General features: G+C 37.8%; 2 protein-coding genes across 2 annotated transcripts in view; one reads left to right on the top strand and one right to left on the bottom strand.

Moving 5' to 3' along the window:
* wdfy4 (WDFY family member 4) overlaps positions 1–3,870 on the top strand; it is a 48,032-nt gene extending 44,162 nt beyond the window's left edge. Inside the window, exons 59-64 of the mRNA XM_057341718.1 lie at positions 78–236; positions 358–537; positions 1,005–1,187; positions 1,632–1,728; positions 2,365–2,485; positions 2,657–3,870. Of these exons, the coding sequence (XP_057197701.1) occupies positions 78–236; positions 358–537; positions 1,005–1,187; positions 1,632–1,728; positions 2,365–2,485; positions 2,657–2,723 (807 nt within the window). The 3' untranslated portion in view covers positions 2,724–3,870. The remainder of the gene's footprint in view (positions 1–77; positions 237–357; positions 538–1,004; positions 1,188–1,631; positions 1,729–2,364; positions 2,486–2,656) is intronic.
* A 3,349-nt stretch (positions 3,871–7,219) lies between these two features.
* vstm4a (V-set and transmembrane domain containing 4a) lies at positions 7,220–14,760 on the bottom strand. The gene is made up of 8 exons (XM_057342197.1): positions 14,568–14,760; positions 13,178–13,573; positions 9,635–9,688; positions 9,198–9,305; positions 9,053–9,086; positions 8,819–8,961; positions 8,624–8,688; positions 7,220–7,677 (listed from the first exon to the last, which is right to left on the bottom strand). Exons 1-8 carry the CDS (start codon positions 14,617–14,619, stop codon positions 7,516–7,518), a joined length of 1,014 nt encoding a protein of 337 aa, XP_057198180.1. The 5' UTR covers positions 14,620–14,760; the 3' UTR covers positions 7,220–7,515.

Below are 14,760 nucleotides of genomic sequence, written 5' to 3'. Positions count from 1 at the left end.
TAACTGTACGTTTTCTGACTTTTTCAAATTCTGATTGGCTGTTAAAGTTTGGTGTCTTTATTCTATATATGTTTCAGAGCTTTGGAATGTGTGAGAGCCTGTCAGATTGGGGGGAGACTGTGTGTGCTACCTGCCCCAACAGCAACACCATCATCACGTCCGGGAAGAGCACTGTGGTGTGTGTGTGGGACATCTCCATCACCAAAGACAAACTCAAACACATGAGACTCAGACAGGTCTGGAATAAAGAGACATGACTGACTTTTTCAATTGCTGTTCATCTAAAAACTGGCATTATTATTATTATAGGTGGTCAGTATCATTTCTCACAAACTCCAATCCTGTTCTTCCTCCCAGACCCTGTATGGACACACAGATACAGTGACATGTCTAGCAGCATCAGAGGCTCACAGCATGATTATTAGCGGCTCTCTGGACCAGACCTGCATCCTGTGGGACCTGGAAGACCTCGGCTACATCACACAGTTACCAGAGCATTCCTCTGGCGTGTCTGCCCTGGCTATTAATGACCTGACTGTGAGTATCAACACACAAAACACAGAGGTCAGCCTGCATTTCAGCCCATGAGCCTCTCTCCGTCCATCTCACAGACATGTAATAAATTGGTTAGTGTGGTGGTTAGTTCAGCCTGCACTGGCGTGTGGGTGACGGCTTGTTTGGAGTGTGTCTGTGGGTGGTTCCTGAAACTCCCCTCGGCAAGATGCGTGAAGGAAGGGTGGGCATTTCCTCCCCATCAAAAAACTAAACTTAAAGCCCCCGCTCGAGACATACCTGCTGCTAAAACACCAATTGATTTAACACAAAATGAACTTTGGTGGAACACAAAAAAGATTTTGAGAAATGCGGTTTTGTGTCCATACAATAGAATGTTGTTTGGTTTCTTTCACAAGAAAGAAAGTCATACAGCTTCAAAATGACATAAGGGTAAATTATGATTTTGTATTATTATTATGAATCCTTAACTGTTTTTTTTTTCGTCTAAGGGTGAGATCGCATCGTGTGCAGGCACCCATTTGTACCTGTGGACCATGAAGGGGCAGCTGCTGGCCTCCATCGATGCTTCCTGCGGGCCCGAAGCAAACATCCTGTGCTGTTGCTTTACGCAGAAACACGAGTGGGACCCCCGCAACGCTGTCATCACCGGCTGCGCAGATGGCGTTGTCAGGGTACGAGCTGAACTTGAGAATGGGCCTTTCTGCGCTCTTGACTGAGCTGATGGGTGTAGTGAACTTTATAATGAGAGCGTTTAAATGAGAAGTCTTCTCCGAAGACTACACCTTTGTGTTTAAGCAATAAATCTTCGCTGTAGCGTTTCCCGCTTAATAGTCAGGTAATATAGCGGCAAAATATTAAAATATGGTAACTGGGATATTGAAATGGGGCTCACAGGCTTGGCTCAGGAGTCCCTCAGAAGCATTAATAGTTACATGTGCTCACTTTAGATGAGGTAAGAGCAGTTATTAAATCAAAATGCTTCTTAAATTAGGCTTCAATTGGAGCCCGGACCTGCGACATCAGTGGCCGGCAGATTTGATTTATGAATATGGCTTCAATTGCATTCGTTTTTTTCCCTCTGTTTTTTTTTCATTAGCTGTGTGGTTGTGTTGCAGATATGGAAGACTGAATATACTAGAGTACAATTACCTGGACATGAGAAGCCCTCAATGTCTCAAGGGCACGTTTTGTCATCGGCTCCTGAAGAAGCAGGTAACACTAATACACTTCACCTTAAGTCGAAACTGAGCATAAAAATATGCGTTTGGTCTGTAGTTGCCTCCGGCCACGACTATTATAACCACAAGCTTCCTTAATAGTGAACACTTTCTGTGAATATTGGAAAACGCCGTGCTTGGCGACATAAGAGTCGTTATTTTCTAATATACAAGTAATGTGTGAAATGAAATAGCCAGAACAAATACTAGACATCTTTCAAACATGCCGTGTGTATATTGGATTGCGTCCGTTCGTCGGCAAGTATAGCTAAAGGTTTTGAGCGATCCGAAGAAAAGTTCATAATGATGCAGTGTTTCGCGCGTCGCATTAGGGCTAGCTGCGAGGAATTACAGGGCAAAGTTATTAAACATACAGCCGGTAAACACTGATGAGCAATTTTGCTGATGTAGGCATGCAATTTAGAAAGCAATAATAACCAAATCCAATTTGGTACACGTTGGTTACAGCACAGCGTCAGCGCGTGTAAGTATCAATGTGTTCAAATTAAATTGCGGGAACTTGTAACCGTGAAGGCTTTATATTAGATGTATTTCTCTCAATTTAGCAACGTGCTGACCAGAAATAATCTCTCTCGTATCGCACTCTTCTTTTTGGTTTTGCTTTTCATAGACGACGGTTCGTGGAAGTGGGAGAGACACCTGGTGCTCTGTCGAGAGTTAAACCGCAATCCGTCGGCCTCGCGGCGACGGGGCAAAATTAACCCTGCCATCACCGCTCTGGGCATATCCAGGTATTGACCAACCGCCAGTCTCTCAGATCGAAATATGTTTTACTGGTTTGATAAATCACTGAATCAATTCAGAGAGGATCTGCATCAGTCAAGTTTTATGTGCTGAAATGATATTTCGATACAAACATCATTTTAATACACGTGTCTGGCCATGCATGTTTGTAATTGCAGAACGCATGGCACACTGCTGGTTGGTGATGCCTGGGGTAGGGTGCACGGCTGGTCCTGCGAGAACTAGAATCAGACCGTCGATCAATCGTCTGTCAGTCTAGGTTTCAGACATGCAAACACAGTCCGGCTTAAGTGCTGCCTACGTGTGCACTTCACGCTCACCACTTCCAGCAGGACTGCTGACTACAGGAGAGTCGCTCTGGGTCTGCTGAATTACAGGGATGACGCATTGGACTGGGTGAGGCTCGCTGGCCAGGGCCGGAAACACAACCCTGCTTATTTAAGAAATGAAAGACTATACGTCAAAAAATTGAGATGGGTTTTATTGTATAGCAGCTCTGTTTCTCTCAGTAGACTGTCAGAAAGTCAAAGTAATGTTTATTTTATAAACACCGGTATGCTGAACTTATAATCAAAGTTGTTTGACTATATTTTATATTTTTGTTTTAAATACATTGAATGGATTGAATGTGTAACTCGTAAAGCAGCGGGGTTCTGCTTATTCTAGTCGTGTTATGCTGGAAACATAAGAATGTTTGAGAACATGTTGCATAGCAACGTTTCTTGCGCAATGTTTTTCATTGGATTTTTTTGAAAAGATAATCAAGCAGATTTTATTGGTTAAACCTAATATTGTTTAATTAGATATGAATAAAACTGTTACTCTTACTCTGGTACTATTCCTAGTTTGAAATAACATTTGTCTTAAACACAAGGGAAAACTCGACATCTAAAGGGCTGAATCAACCCTCCCCAACCAATTACAGAGGAGTTTCCATTGGCAGTGTGCCCCGGATTCCCATCAGGGAGGGAAGAGCTGCGTTTTGAATACTTGCACATTCCACGATCAGGAGAATTCGGGAATAAATGCTACTGAATTACGGTGTGCACGGTGACACGCTGTTTTAACTGTGTGAGGCATTATTGTTTAATATCACATTCCAAAACTATGTGGTGTGATTGTTAAAGAGCAGTAGTTTTATATACATTTAAAGGTTTTTATAGGTTATTATAGAAAGTCTATTGTTTTGCACTGCGGTAAAGGGCTGGAATTAAAAATTCCTTTTTTGGTTAAGTTCTTGCGGAAAACATGTTAAGGATTTAGTTTTTTTCACCCTTGCAGGCCTGAATCATACTGAACCACATTCAAACATGATCAAATCATGTCTCGTTGCAGTTGTTGCTTTAAATTATAAAATACACCTTTTACCAGACTTGTAATCTTGAATATTTGTTAAACCCACTGATGTATATTTAATTCGATTTAATTTGAGAAATTACAGGCATCTCCAGCGTGATAGTCGTGTAGCATCATCTGTTAAACATGCCAGTTTACTAATGATTTTTATGATTTAAATAGCATCATTTAGTTATGACCTTGAAAGACACGTCTGTTCGCATGCAGAACTATTAATAATATCCAAACATCCTTCATGAATCATCAGCGAGTGTGTTTATTCCACAAAAAACAGGCTTGGTGTGAATTAGCCGTTTTAACATGCGTTCCTCTGGCAGGATCCAGTAGTTGAGGTCATCTTTTTGGTAGTTGTCAGGCTACTGCAGTAGTTGAATCCACAAAATTAAGCATGACATGCCTTTTTCTAACATAATTGTAACATTGAACTTTACATCAAAGCCAGTAAACACGCTGCTATTTTAAAAAAAACTGTACACATTTATTGGATGATAAAATGAAACATAAGAAAATAAAATGTATATCAAATATAAAATGATAGCAAAATAATATTTTGATATCTACTATAAAACTAGAAACTAGAAATGAAACATTCTCAGCTATAGCCCTGGACTGCAAGCACTGACACAGCGCAACAAAATAAAAACAATGTCTTTCCAAGCTTCTGCTGTCCAGATGTGTTGTGTAACTTGACTGTGAAATGAGGGGCTTTTGGGTACATGAATGACGCTCAGTCTGCTCCTCTCAAACATGCAGACAGCAGGGGAAAAGTGCAGATAAGAACTGTGATTACTGGGAGTCCCAGCAGGCCACGCTTCACTTGGTTCTCTGGGGAAGGGGGCTAATTGTTGCTCCCCTCCAACCTTTGGAGGCTGCATGCTTCTAATAGCTGTCATTAAGCAGCATGAATAATCCAGCGGTGGGGGCCGGGCCATAAAGAAAACGAGGATGGGAATCTGAGCTCGACCCTTCTATAAGGTTATATCTCCAATGTGCTCTGGTGTGTACGGGTGTAATATGCAGGTTCTCACAATATAAAGAAATGTTTGTTTTGTGTCAATGCATTGTGTCTGCAGTGAGATTTGAATGAATAGTTCACACAAAATATAAAGATTCATCATCATGCATCACATGAGTGATGGTGATGGATTTGATTTTTTTCTGCCTTGGAACACACACAGAAGACTTTCTTCTACACAACAACAGTTCAGAAGGACCGGCCATGAAGCTCAAATAAAGGTTGTTGTAGAACCATAAAAGTATGAGTATAGTTTATACAGTAGGCCTATACTAAATCCTAAAACCTTTTCTTAATAGATTTGATGAATATTCAGTATATAGTTCACCCAAAAATGAAAATTCTCTCATCATTTAGTCACCCTCAGATTGTTCCAAACCTGTATAAACTGCTAAACACAAAGATATTTGGAAGAATGTCAGTAACCAGATCGCATCCCCCATTGACTCCCATAGTATTTATTTTTCCACTACGGCAGTAAATGGGGGATGAAATCTGTTTGGTTACTGACATTCTTCCAAATATCGTCCTTTGTGTTCACCAGAACAAAGAATTGGGTACACACCTGAGGGTGAGGAAATGATGACAGAATTTTCATTTTGGGGTGAACTGTCCCTTTAAGCGTATTCAAAAAGTTATCATTCGTCAATATAAACTGCCATAGCACAAAAAATCTCTTAAGATTTATTTTGTTTCTTAGATAAAACATCCATCAGCATATGGGTTTGGATTGGAATGACATGAGGGTCAGTATTTTTTTTATCATTGACAAAACTTTTTTCTGTTTGACCATCTGCTTTAAATTTGTCTGAGTGTTGTTCAAAACGCTCACGAATTGAGAGCAGATGAATTGATTCTGTTTTTGATGAATTCTCAGCTTGCCCTAACGTACAGTACGTCTTTCTCTAGTTTGTGGTACACTCTGATGTGGAGCTTTCTCCCTTGAGAAAACCGAACAGTCTTTGTTCTGGCTTTTGTACTTGCGGCATTCGCACAAAGCTCCACACACAAGAGCACAGAGGCCTCTCTCAGAGAAGATCCTGCCGAGTAAAACAAAGCAGGACAGCAGAAGGTTGTCGCGAGTTTAGACGAGACGCGCAGACTTTGATGGAGAGCGTAGCTGCGTGTTTATGTTTAGCGTTAATGTCTCCGAATGATCCAGAGCCGGGGGCCGGAGGAGAACGCGCATATCTCTTCCCTCTGCCGTTCCTGAACGCAGCGAGGAGGCCCTCTGCATCTGCTTCATTAATATGCAGCGTGACCACAATGAAGAGGGGGAGTCGCTCTCTTTAACCTTTGTGCACGCGGCTAATTGTGCTAAGTAGAGACGCTTAATAGACTGGAAAATAATCACCATATATCTCACGGAGAGAAGCAAATGACCTTCTCGAAAGACAATAGCCATCTCAATTTGAAAGCATCGGTGAGTTTATGATATTAAATGTCAAACCATTTGGGCTCCTCTGAATAATTAAATCAAATAAATTATAGCACCTAGGCAGAACCATCTTGTAGCCTAACCCAATTATAATGCACTGTAAAGCTAATTATTAAGCATGATTACAATTAGTGTGATTTTAATAAATGTAACCATTAAAGGGTTCATCACAGTCACTGACTTTTAGCTGTGTGTGGGAGAAATGAGTGAGTGAAATGGAGACGGACACTTATAAACTCAAGAACGGACGAATTTGAACCTGTGCGCGAGCTCAATGCTAACTGCGCCGCGGTTAAAACTGACTGACTGACTAACGTTAGATTGTATTACGTAAATTAGACGTGTCCTGTGGTCACATGATCTCAGTGGTTCTCAACCTTTTCACGGTCGGTCGCACCCCCTGTAATCCCATTTATAGAACCCCCCATACTCTACATTGAGGATAGATACGATCATGTGTAAAATATGTTAGATATAGTTTATATATATACTGTATATATATATTTATAACTATATAAAGAAGCAAAAAATACCTGTATATGACAGATTGATCTCAAGAGATCAGATTATAAATGTAACAACCCTGCTGATAAAAACACAAGAAACCATCACAGAAATTATGGTTTCCATTAAAATACCATTGTGAACCATTAGCGAACTTTGTATAGTTCTGACCACTTCTACACTGTAAAAAGTTGTAGGTTCAACTTAATAAATTACCTGGTTGCCTTAACATTTTGAGTTGATTCAACTTAAAAATATTAGTCAACTCAACGAGTTTAGTCAACTTAGAAATTCATTGAGTTAACATGAATTAACTGGCAACCATTTTAAGGTGAACCAACAAAAAAAAAAAATACTTTTTTACATTGTACAGTTTATTCTGACATAAATAAGTGTACTATTTTCTCATTGTTTTTATTTCCACATATCAAAATACATCTCTCATACAAAACTGCATAAACAATTATGCATGTTTGGTTAAATCCAACAGTGTTTTTGTTAAAAAAGACGGGTCTCAAATTTTACATAAATGCGACATAAATGTGCCGAAATATACTGTGTATCAGTACAAAACATGGTGTTGCTTAAACATATTTTATACTAGTAATCTAGTACACGTAAAATACCAGAACACCAATACGTATAGGTACAAAATATTTAAAATCTCATAAATAATTTTGGTATGAATCTCTTAAAATACATATTTACACTTGCTTCTCAACAAAGAGTATTTGGGCATATACTGTTCCCATGCAGTTTGTGTTGGACTCGAGCTGTGGGCATCCGGTGGAATCTGTTTTCAGCTCCGGCTTTGGTTTAACCAGCTCCAGTTCTGCATAGGTCAGGCTGTCGTCTGCCACCCTTGACTTAAGAATGACAAGAGAACAGGGCATTTAATTATTTGTCTACAGTATGTGGTCTGCAAACAGAGTTTGGTATTCACCGGGGAATGTGGCGTCCAAACAACATGAAATTATAGGTGTAATTTTAGGATTGTTCCTAGACTGTCTCAAGCAAGTCTCTGGTTGACCCAAATTTCTGTCTGTTCCTCACACATAGCCATCATATTGTATGTCCTCAGAAGACTCGGAAAACAGCGCATAATAAAATCTGAACTACTTTAAAGGTGCATTTTCTTCATTTTTGTAAATTGACAACCATGGTCACCATTTTAATTGTACAGATTTATGTACGTCCGGACCATCCACCATCCCTTTAATGTCCTCAGATCCCCTACTAAAACAAATCATTTACTGTAAACACATTTAAATAGCGCTACTGAAGTGTTCAGTTTGACCAATCAGATTACAACCGGATTTCACAACACAAGGCCGGATAATAAAATGTTTTCTATCTTTTATTTTAACTGCTTTTCTGCATTTCTGAGATGATTTCCCTGGAAACTAATCTAATAAGAATCAAGCAGCTAAATAAATAATCATGCTTTAGAAAGCAATAATAGTAAATAAAATTATAACACCCATAAATGGAAGGTATAGCAATAACATTGGCAAACATAAAGCTCAGTGAGAAAGCCACATTATTTCCCTCTTGCGTGTTTCTAGCCTGTGGAAATTCAATTGAGAAGGTAAAGAAAGTGCATTGTAAGATGCAAATATTATAAAAGTGTGAATAAAGTGATTACAAGCATAAAAACGGGAAACAAAATTAATTATTGAAACAAGTAAAATAGCAAGAAATACTGTATGTTTAGAACAATTATGAAACCATATCAACATCATTTAATCTTTCTAATGTGTTTAAGCAAGAAACAGAATAATGTTTTTATGCAAAATGAGAGAGTAGTCATACCATGTGAGTCTTTGTATGTTGTGGCTTTAAAAGTTTTGTTCTACGTGGCTTCCTTGGTACAGGTGCTAGAAAACAGACCAAAGATACATGATAGCCTACTATCAAATTAAAGTATCTATAAAATATTTTATATGCTTTCAAGGTTTGAATCTTCTAATCCATCTCCACAGTTGTGGAAGAAGCTCATTTAGTTACCTTTCGCTGGTATCTGTGGTGCTGATACGGGTGTAGTACTATAGTGTAGTGAAGTGATATCTCTGAACTCTGGTTTGTGTCTTTTCTCCTTTCTGTGCATTGCAGGAGAGGAGCTGGCCACACTGGTTACTGTTTCTCCAGAGCTGGATATATTAAACAAAGATCACTTGTGATCACGTGCAGTCACATATAACTGACAACAGTGTTAAATCATATTATACACAAAAGGTTTACCTATTTTCTGGGCACTTTACTAGGTAATAACTGGCTGGATGGAGAATCAAAAATGCATCCAAAACAAACAAACATTCAGCATGTCACACAATTTGAATAATTTATATAAATATTTCAATGTATCGTCTGTAGGATTAACGCTCACCTTGTAGTCTTCGTTTTTGCTGTAGATGCTGACATGTGATAGTCATGGCAAAAACAAATATACAAATGAGTCCAATGGAACAGATGAGCACCGCACACAGGTATAAATCTGAGAGAGACGGGTACATAACAACAGACCACAATGAAACACCTGCAGAAAACATTCATTACAAGTCATTTTTAAGTAGGTAAAATCCCACATACTTTCTGCCTATTAACCTTTTCTTTAATAATGTGGATTTTTTATTCCAATAAAACCTTCAGCCAGGCAGATCAGAGAAATAAGGCAAACACTGAGAACAATTTGTTTTACACGGATGTTTTATGGTTGAATTTGGTCTTAAGGAGGAGATGTAACACACTCGCCAAAAGCTGTCTGACAATCAAAATCCAGACTGCAGTGAACCACATCTAAACTATATTGAGGTATTATCATACCTTCAAACATACGCCATATGACATCAGTTGTTCTTGTGCTTGGTATATGATGTACTGAAAACAAAAGAGACAGAAAAAAAAAAAAGGCATTTTATAATAATTCATTTAAGCAGTTCCAAATGTGTTACAAATACTAATGTACACACGTATTGATAGGATCAAACTGGAAATACACTAAAAAGGACATTTATTTTAACATATTGCCTACATTTGGCTAGTGGCTGAAGTTGGTCATTATCTTGTATTCTGTGGAGGGTTGTGCTTGATGAGGCTTCAATAAGACCAAGCAAGGACATTTTGTGTAAGAGGAAGTTATGTCAAAGGCCTCTGAAAATACTTAACCTTTGACCTTGACTAATGAGGTTTTAATAATTCTACATTACAAAAAGCTTTTTTTATTTATGAAAACTGGCTAAAAGTATTGCATGAATTTCTTGTTTTTTTTTCTTCTTCCATCAAGTTTTATTTTTATTAATAAATAAAATGTTTTTAAAAACATTTACTTGTGAAAATTACTTGTAAATGTTGAGGGTGAGGGCTTAAAATGTAAGACCTTGATAACACTTTACAATACGGTATTTGTTAACATTAGTTCATGCGTTTGTTCACAACAGTATCACTGTAAAAGCAATTCACTAATTTCAGCTGCCTTAAATTTTAAAAGTTACATTTAGCTTTATGAGTCAATGTAACTTAATTATATTGAACTGACTTTAAAAAAATGAGTTGTAAAATACAATTTGATTTTTTTTTAATTACGTTTAATGAAGTTAAACTTTTTTTTTTACAGTGCAGCAGTCATTAATCTTATTTAATGTTAATTTAAGCATTTATGACTACATTTAAAAATCAAAAGTTGAATCTGTTAACATTAGTTAATGCAGAGTAAAATATATGAACAATTGTTTTGCCATTAACTAACATTAACAAAGATTTATAAATGATGAAAAACAAACTCAAAAACCTCAATGATAATTCATGTTAGATAATGCATTAAATGCAAATAAAGTATCACTAATATTAAAAAAAAAAAGTTATTAAAATGCACATAAATTACTGTAAGTACATAAAATGTATATATATATAATGTTCATATACAAACTACAGAAGCATCCGTCAACATCACAATAAAGTATTAATTCTCCGTTTTTTTCACCCATCTCTCTCTCTCTCTTCTGGACCCTAGGTGTGCGTCTCTGTTCATGTGTACTTCATTAGTGCTTTAAATGCCGACTAGAGGAGCTTGAGGCCTTGACTCCATCCACAGGTATAGAGTTACACATCTGATCTACATTTTCTGTTTGAAGTTAAAGGCGTTCTATAAAAGCCATGCTAAACTGAAAGCTTCAGCACATTTTCAGATCTGCACTAGGTCTGCAGAAGCATTGTGCAATAATGCTGGAGAACAAAGTGCACAATAAATCTTATGGCAAAGGCGAGCGGGTGGAGTTTGAGAATGGATTCGTGTACAGTACTTTTGAGTGCTGCTTTTGTTTGGGAAAAACATGAAGTCATTTGCTGGCTGACCTCGCGGTTGTAGAGATGGTTGAAGTGGTTAACCCTGCTCTGTGGTCTTGATTTGCTCTGTGTTTATAGCTTATTTCAGCTTGTTGACATTGTTTTGCTGTATCTTCGTGAGACAAATTTCCCAGTCTGGGTAAACCTACGACCTCCTTATTATTCCTTATTGCTTCTTGTTGGTTTCCACTCTCACTTGGTTTGTCATTTTACAGCATCTATCTCCTCTTTAGATACACTTCTTGCAAACTGAAATTTACTTTCATCCTTTTAAATATAGTTTTTATGATCAGCCAAAATTTGATCTCATATTGTAAACTTAGAAAAATGCAATGATTATTTATAGTCAAATGGACAAAAAGGGCTACATAATTTCTTGTTTAAACTCTGCAGCGCTACATTTAGTGGACGTAACAAATAATTCTTTGTTCTCTTTATTCTTGAGAGCATCAGACTGTTGCCGTTTATCAGGCCAATGAATAATCCAATGAATTCAGACACATTTGGGACCTCTCACTGTCCGAACACCACAGGAAAGCTCACAGTTCAGCCAGAGCAAATGTTTTCAATTCTATCCTTGCCAAGTTGCTTACTCTGTCCTACGGGATGTCCAGTTACTCTTGTTAACAGCCTCACGGTCTATTTGTGTTGGCACAAAAAAATCATTTATAGTAAAAATGATGTGTACACAATCTTAAAAATAAAGGTGCTTCACAATGCCGTAGAAGAACCTTTTTAGTCCAAATGGTTCCATAAAACACCTTTAACATCTGAAAAACCTTTCTGTGTCACAAAATGTTCTTTGTAGTTCTTCAGATTAGAAAAAGGTAAGAAAGAGATGGTTCCTTAAAGAACCTTTGACTGAATGGTTCTATGTGGAACCAAAATGGTTCTTCTATGGCATCACTATAAGCACCCTTATTTTTAAGAGTGTATGTGAAGGGTGAAACTGGGAGACGTACAAACACACTGAAGTAAACTACAACGTGAGTTTACGCTTCATTCTCACATCGATTATTTTCAGTTTAATAGACCATTTTGATTCAGGCTTTAAGCAGTTGGCATTTAGTAATGTTAACATCTCAATCTGATAGTGACTCTTTTGTGATGTTCTGAAAAGGCAGACCATCCTCTGAGTGAAAGAGGTTTAGAAATATCAAACAATGAATTGGAATTGACCCTGTGCTGGGTGAACTGAAGGATTAGTGAGCTGAAGGAAACAGCTGTTGTGTTGTTAGCCCTGACCGTGGCAAGACATTATTCTTTCACCCCATCCAATTCCACCACACTGAACACCGGCACAAGCGAAGAGGACCTGAATTGATCATTACGTTTTACAATCCGACACTCTGTATTGATGACAAACTTTTAACAGCGTGTTTTATTAAAAAACATTATTCTGTCTTGAAGGGATAGTTCACCTAAAAATAAATAATCTGATAATTTATTCACCCTCATGTCATTCCAAACCTGCATTACTTTTCTTCTTCTTCTGCAGAACACAAAAGAAGATATTTTGAAGTACGTTGATAACCGAACAACACTGGCCTCCATTGTATGGCCACAAAACCACTGAGAGATTTCTCAAAATATCTTCTTTTGTGAAAAGAGTCATATACAAAAAAGAGTTATATACTGCAGCGGTTCTCAAACTGGGGGTCCCAAGATGGATCCAGAGGGGCACAGATTTTGTGGCATTTTAGGAAATTTATTATAGGTTTATGCAACCAGACATCAGAAAAATAAGACCACCAACCATAAAAAACAATTAAGTTCCAGCATTGTATAACTGAATAACTTTTATTGTTTATTTAAAATTCTAAGTTTAAGATTATAAGGCTTTATTGAGGGGGCCGCAAAGTGATGCACTCTACACAGAGGGGTCTTACAACTAAAAAGTTTGAGAAACACTGAACAGGATTTGAAGCACATCATAAATAAATGATAACAGAGTTTTATTTTTGTGTGAACTATGCCTTAACTTTTTATATATTTTTATATTGATAAAAAAATCACCACGGTTACCTCGTAATTCCATGCTCCCCGTTCCATTTGCAGAGGACCTCCATTTATTTCTGTGCTTCCGTATTTCCTGCACTTTGCACGTGTAGTTGCCTCCATCCTCTGTGGTCACATTCAAGATCATCAGACGGAAGATCTGGCCATCCATCTCCTCCCAAAGAAGAAATTTGGTCTGGGGAAAGCGTTTGCTGTAGTTGCCATAATACTTGGCTTTCTTCATGCCCATCCGGACCACGAGGTGTTCGTCTTCAGGGGTGGGCAGGTAGAGCCAGCGGAGCACCAGCAGACTGCTGCTTCTCTTTTTTTGAGATACTAAACAGGACAGCGTGATGTTGTCTCCTTCCATACACATGCTGACGGGCCCCGGGGTGACGGTCACATTTAATGCTGCAGCCAGCTCTGGAAAATGGATTTGAAGAAAAAATGAAAAAGTAAATAATAGTTGAATTTTTCTGTACTGTCTGGTGAAGAAATATACAGTAAATACAGATATAAAAGATACATATGATTCTGTAATGTAGATCCATGTGTAATATGGTATTATTATATTTTATTTTATTTAAATAAATAAACTACTAAATAGTTATTTTATGTAAAAAAATATAACACACAAAAATAAAAACATACAATGGGAACTACATTTTTTTAAAATCTTGAATTGAGGACATTCTGTCTCCAATAATGAGCTCTGGAATATAAAGTATTGTTTTTCTTTCTTTTCTTTCTTTCTATTATTAAGTTTTCTTTGGAGCGTCGTTGTAGATTTTCTTCTATTCTGGCCTAAACCACGACCCCTAAAGGGTGTAAAATATCTGGATGCATCTGGGCTCAATATGCCCCGACAAACAGAAACTACAGGTGGAAAACATTTGTCTGCCTTCTTGAACCACAGCGTAGAGCAGGGAACACGACAGGAAGATTGTATCCAGCTGTTGAAAGCTTTTGTCGTGTTTATGTTTTGTCCCACAGGGGGTCAGCAGGGCTCTGCTTTCAATGTAGGAACCACATCACAAGAGTTCAAAAATTTTAACATAAACACAATGCCCTCGAAATAATAATGCAGAATCAAATGTGATGTCATCGACCTGAAGATGTCTCGAGTCTGACACTCCAAAAACTCAAAATGCAGACTGACATAATATAGAATATATGTTTTTGCGCAAAATGTAATTTAAGTTAAAAAGAAATACATTTTATTTATGTTGCACGCAAGATTAGTTTATGCACATAAATTTAGCAGTTACATATCAGAAACCTTGACTTTAAGTCGACGTCTCCAAAACTTTCTGGCTCACCATTACCTCACTCATCCTCTACCCCCCTCCTCCCCTTTACAGGTTACTTTTTCCTGTTTGCATATATTAAAGATCAACATATAAACAGTCAGTCTTACCTCCAATAAGAGCCCTAGTCAGGAGAACTATCACAACAGTGGAGAGTTTCATTCTGTCGACTCGGAGGCTCCATAAACCCAACCAAACGTCAAGAAAAGCAAGAGTGGCTGGGATTTTCTCTCTCTTTCTCTCTGTGTGTGTAATATGAAACAGTGCCTGCTCTGTTCCCAGTTAGAAACACCCCTCTCTCTC

Source organism: Triplophysa rosa, linkage group LG9 (assembly GCF_024868665.1).
Source record: "Triplophysa rosa linkage group LG9, Trosa_1v2, whole genome shotgun sequence".
In the NCBI taxonomy this organism is placed as follows: Eukaryota; Metazoa; Chordata; class Actinopteri; order Cypriniformes; family Nemacheilidae; genus Triplophysa; species Triplophysa rosa.
The sequence above is the reverse complement of the archived record's forward strand: the minus strand, read 5'-3'. Positions and strand labels throughout refer to the sequence as shown.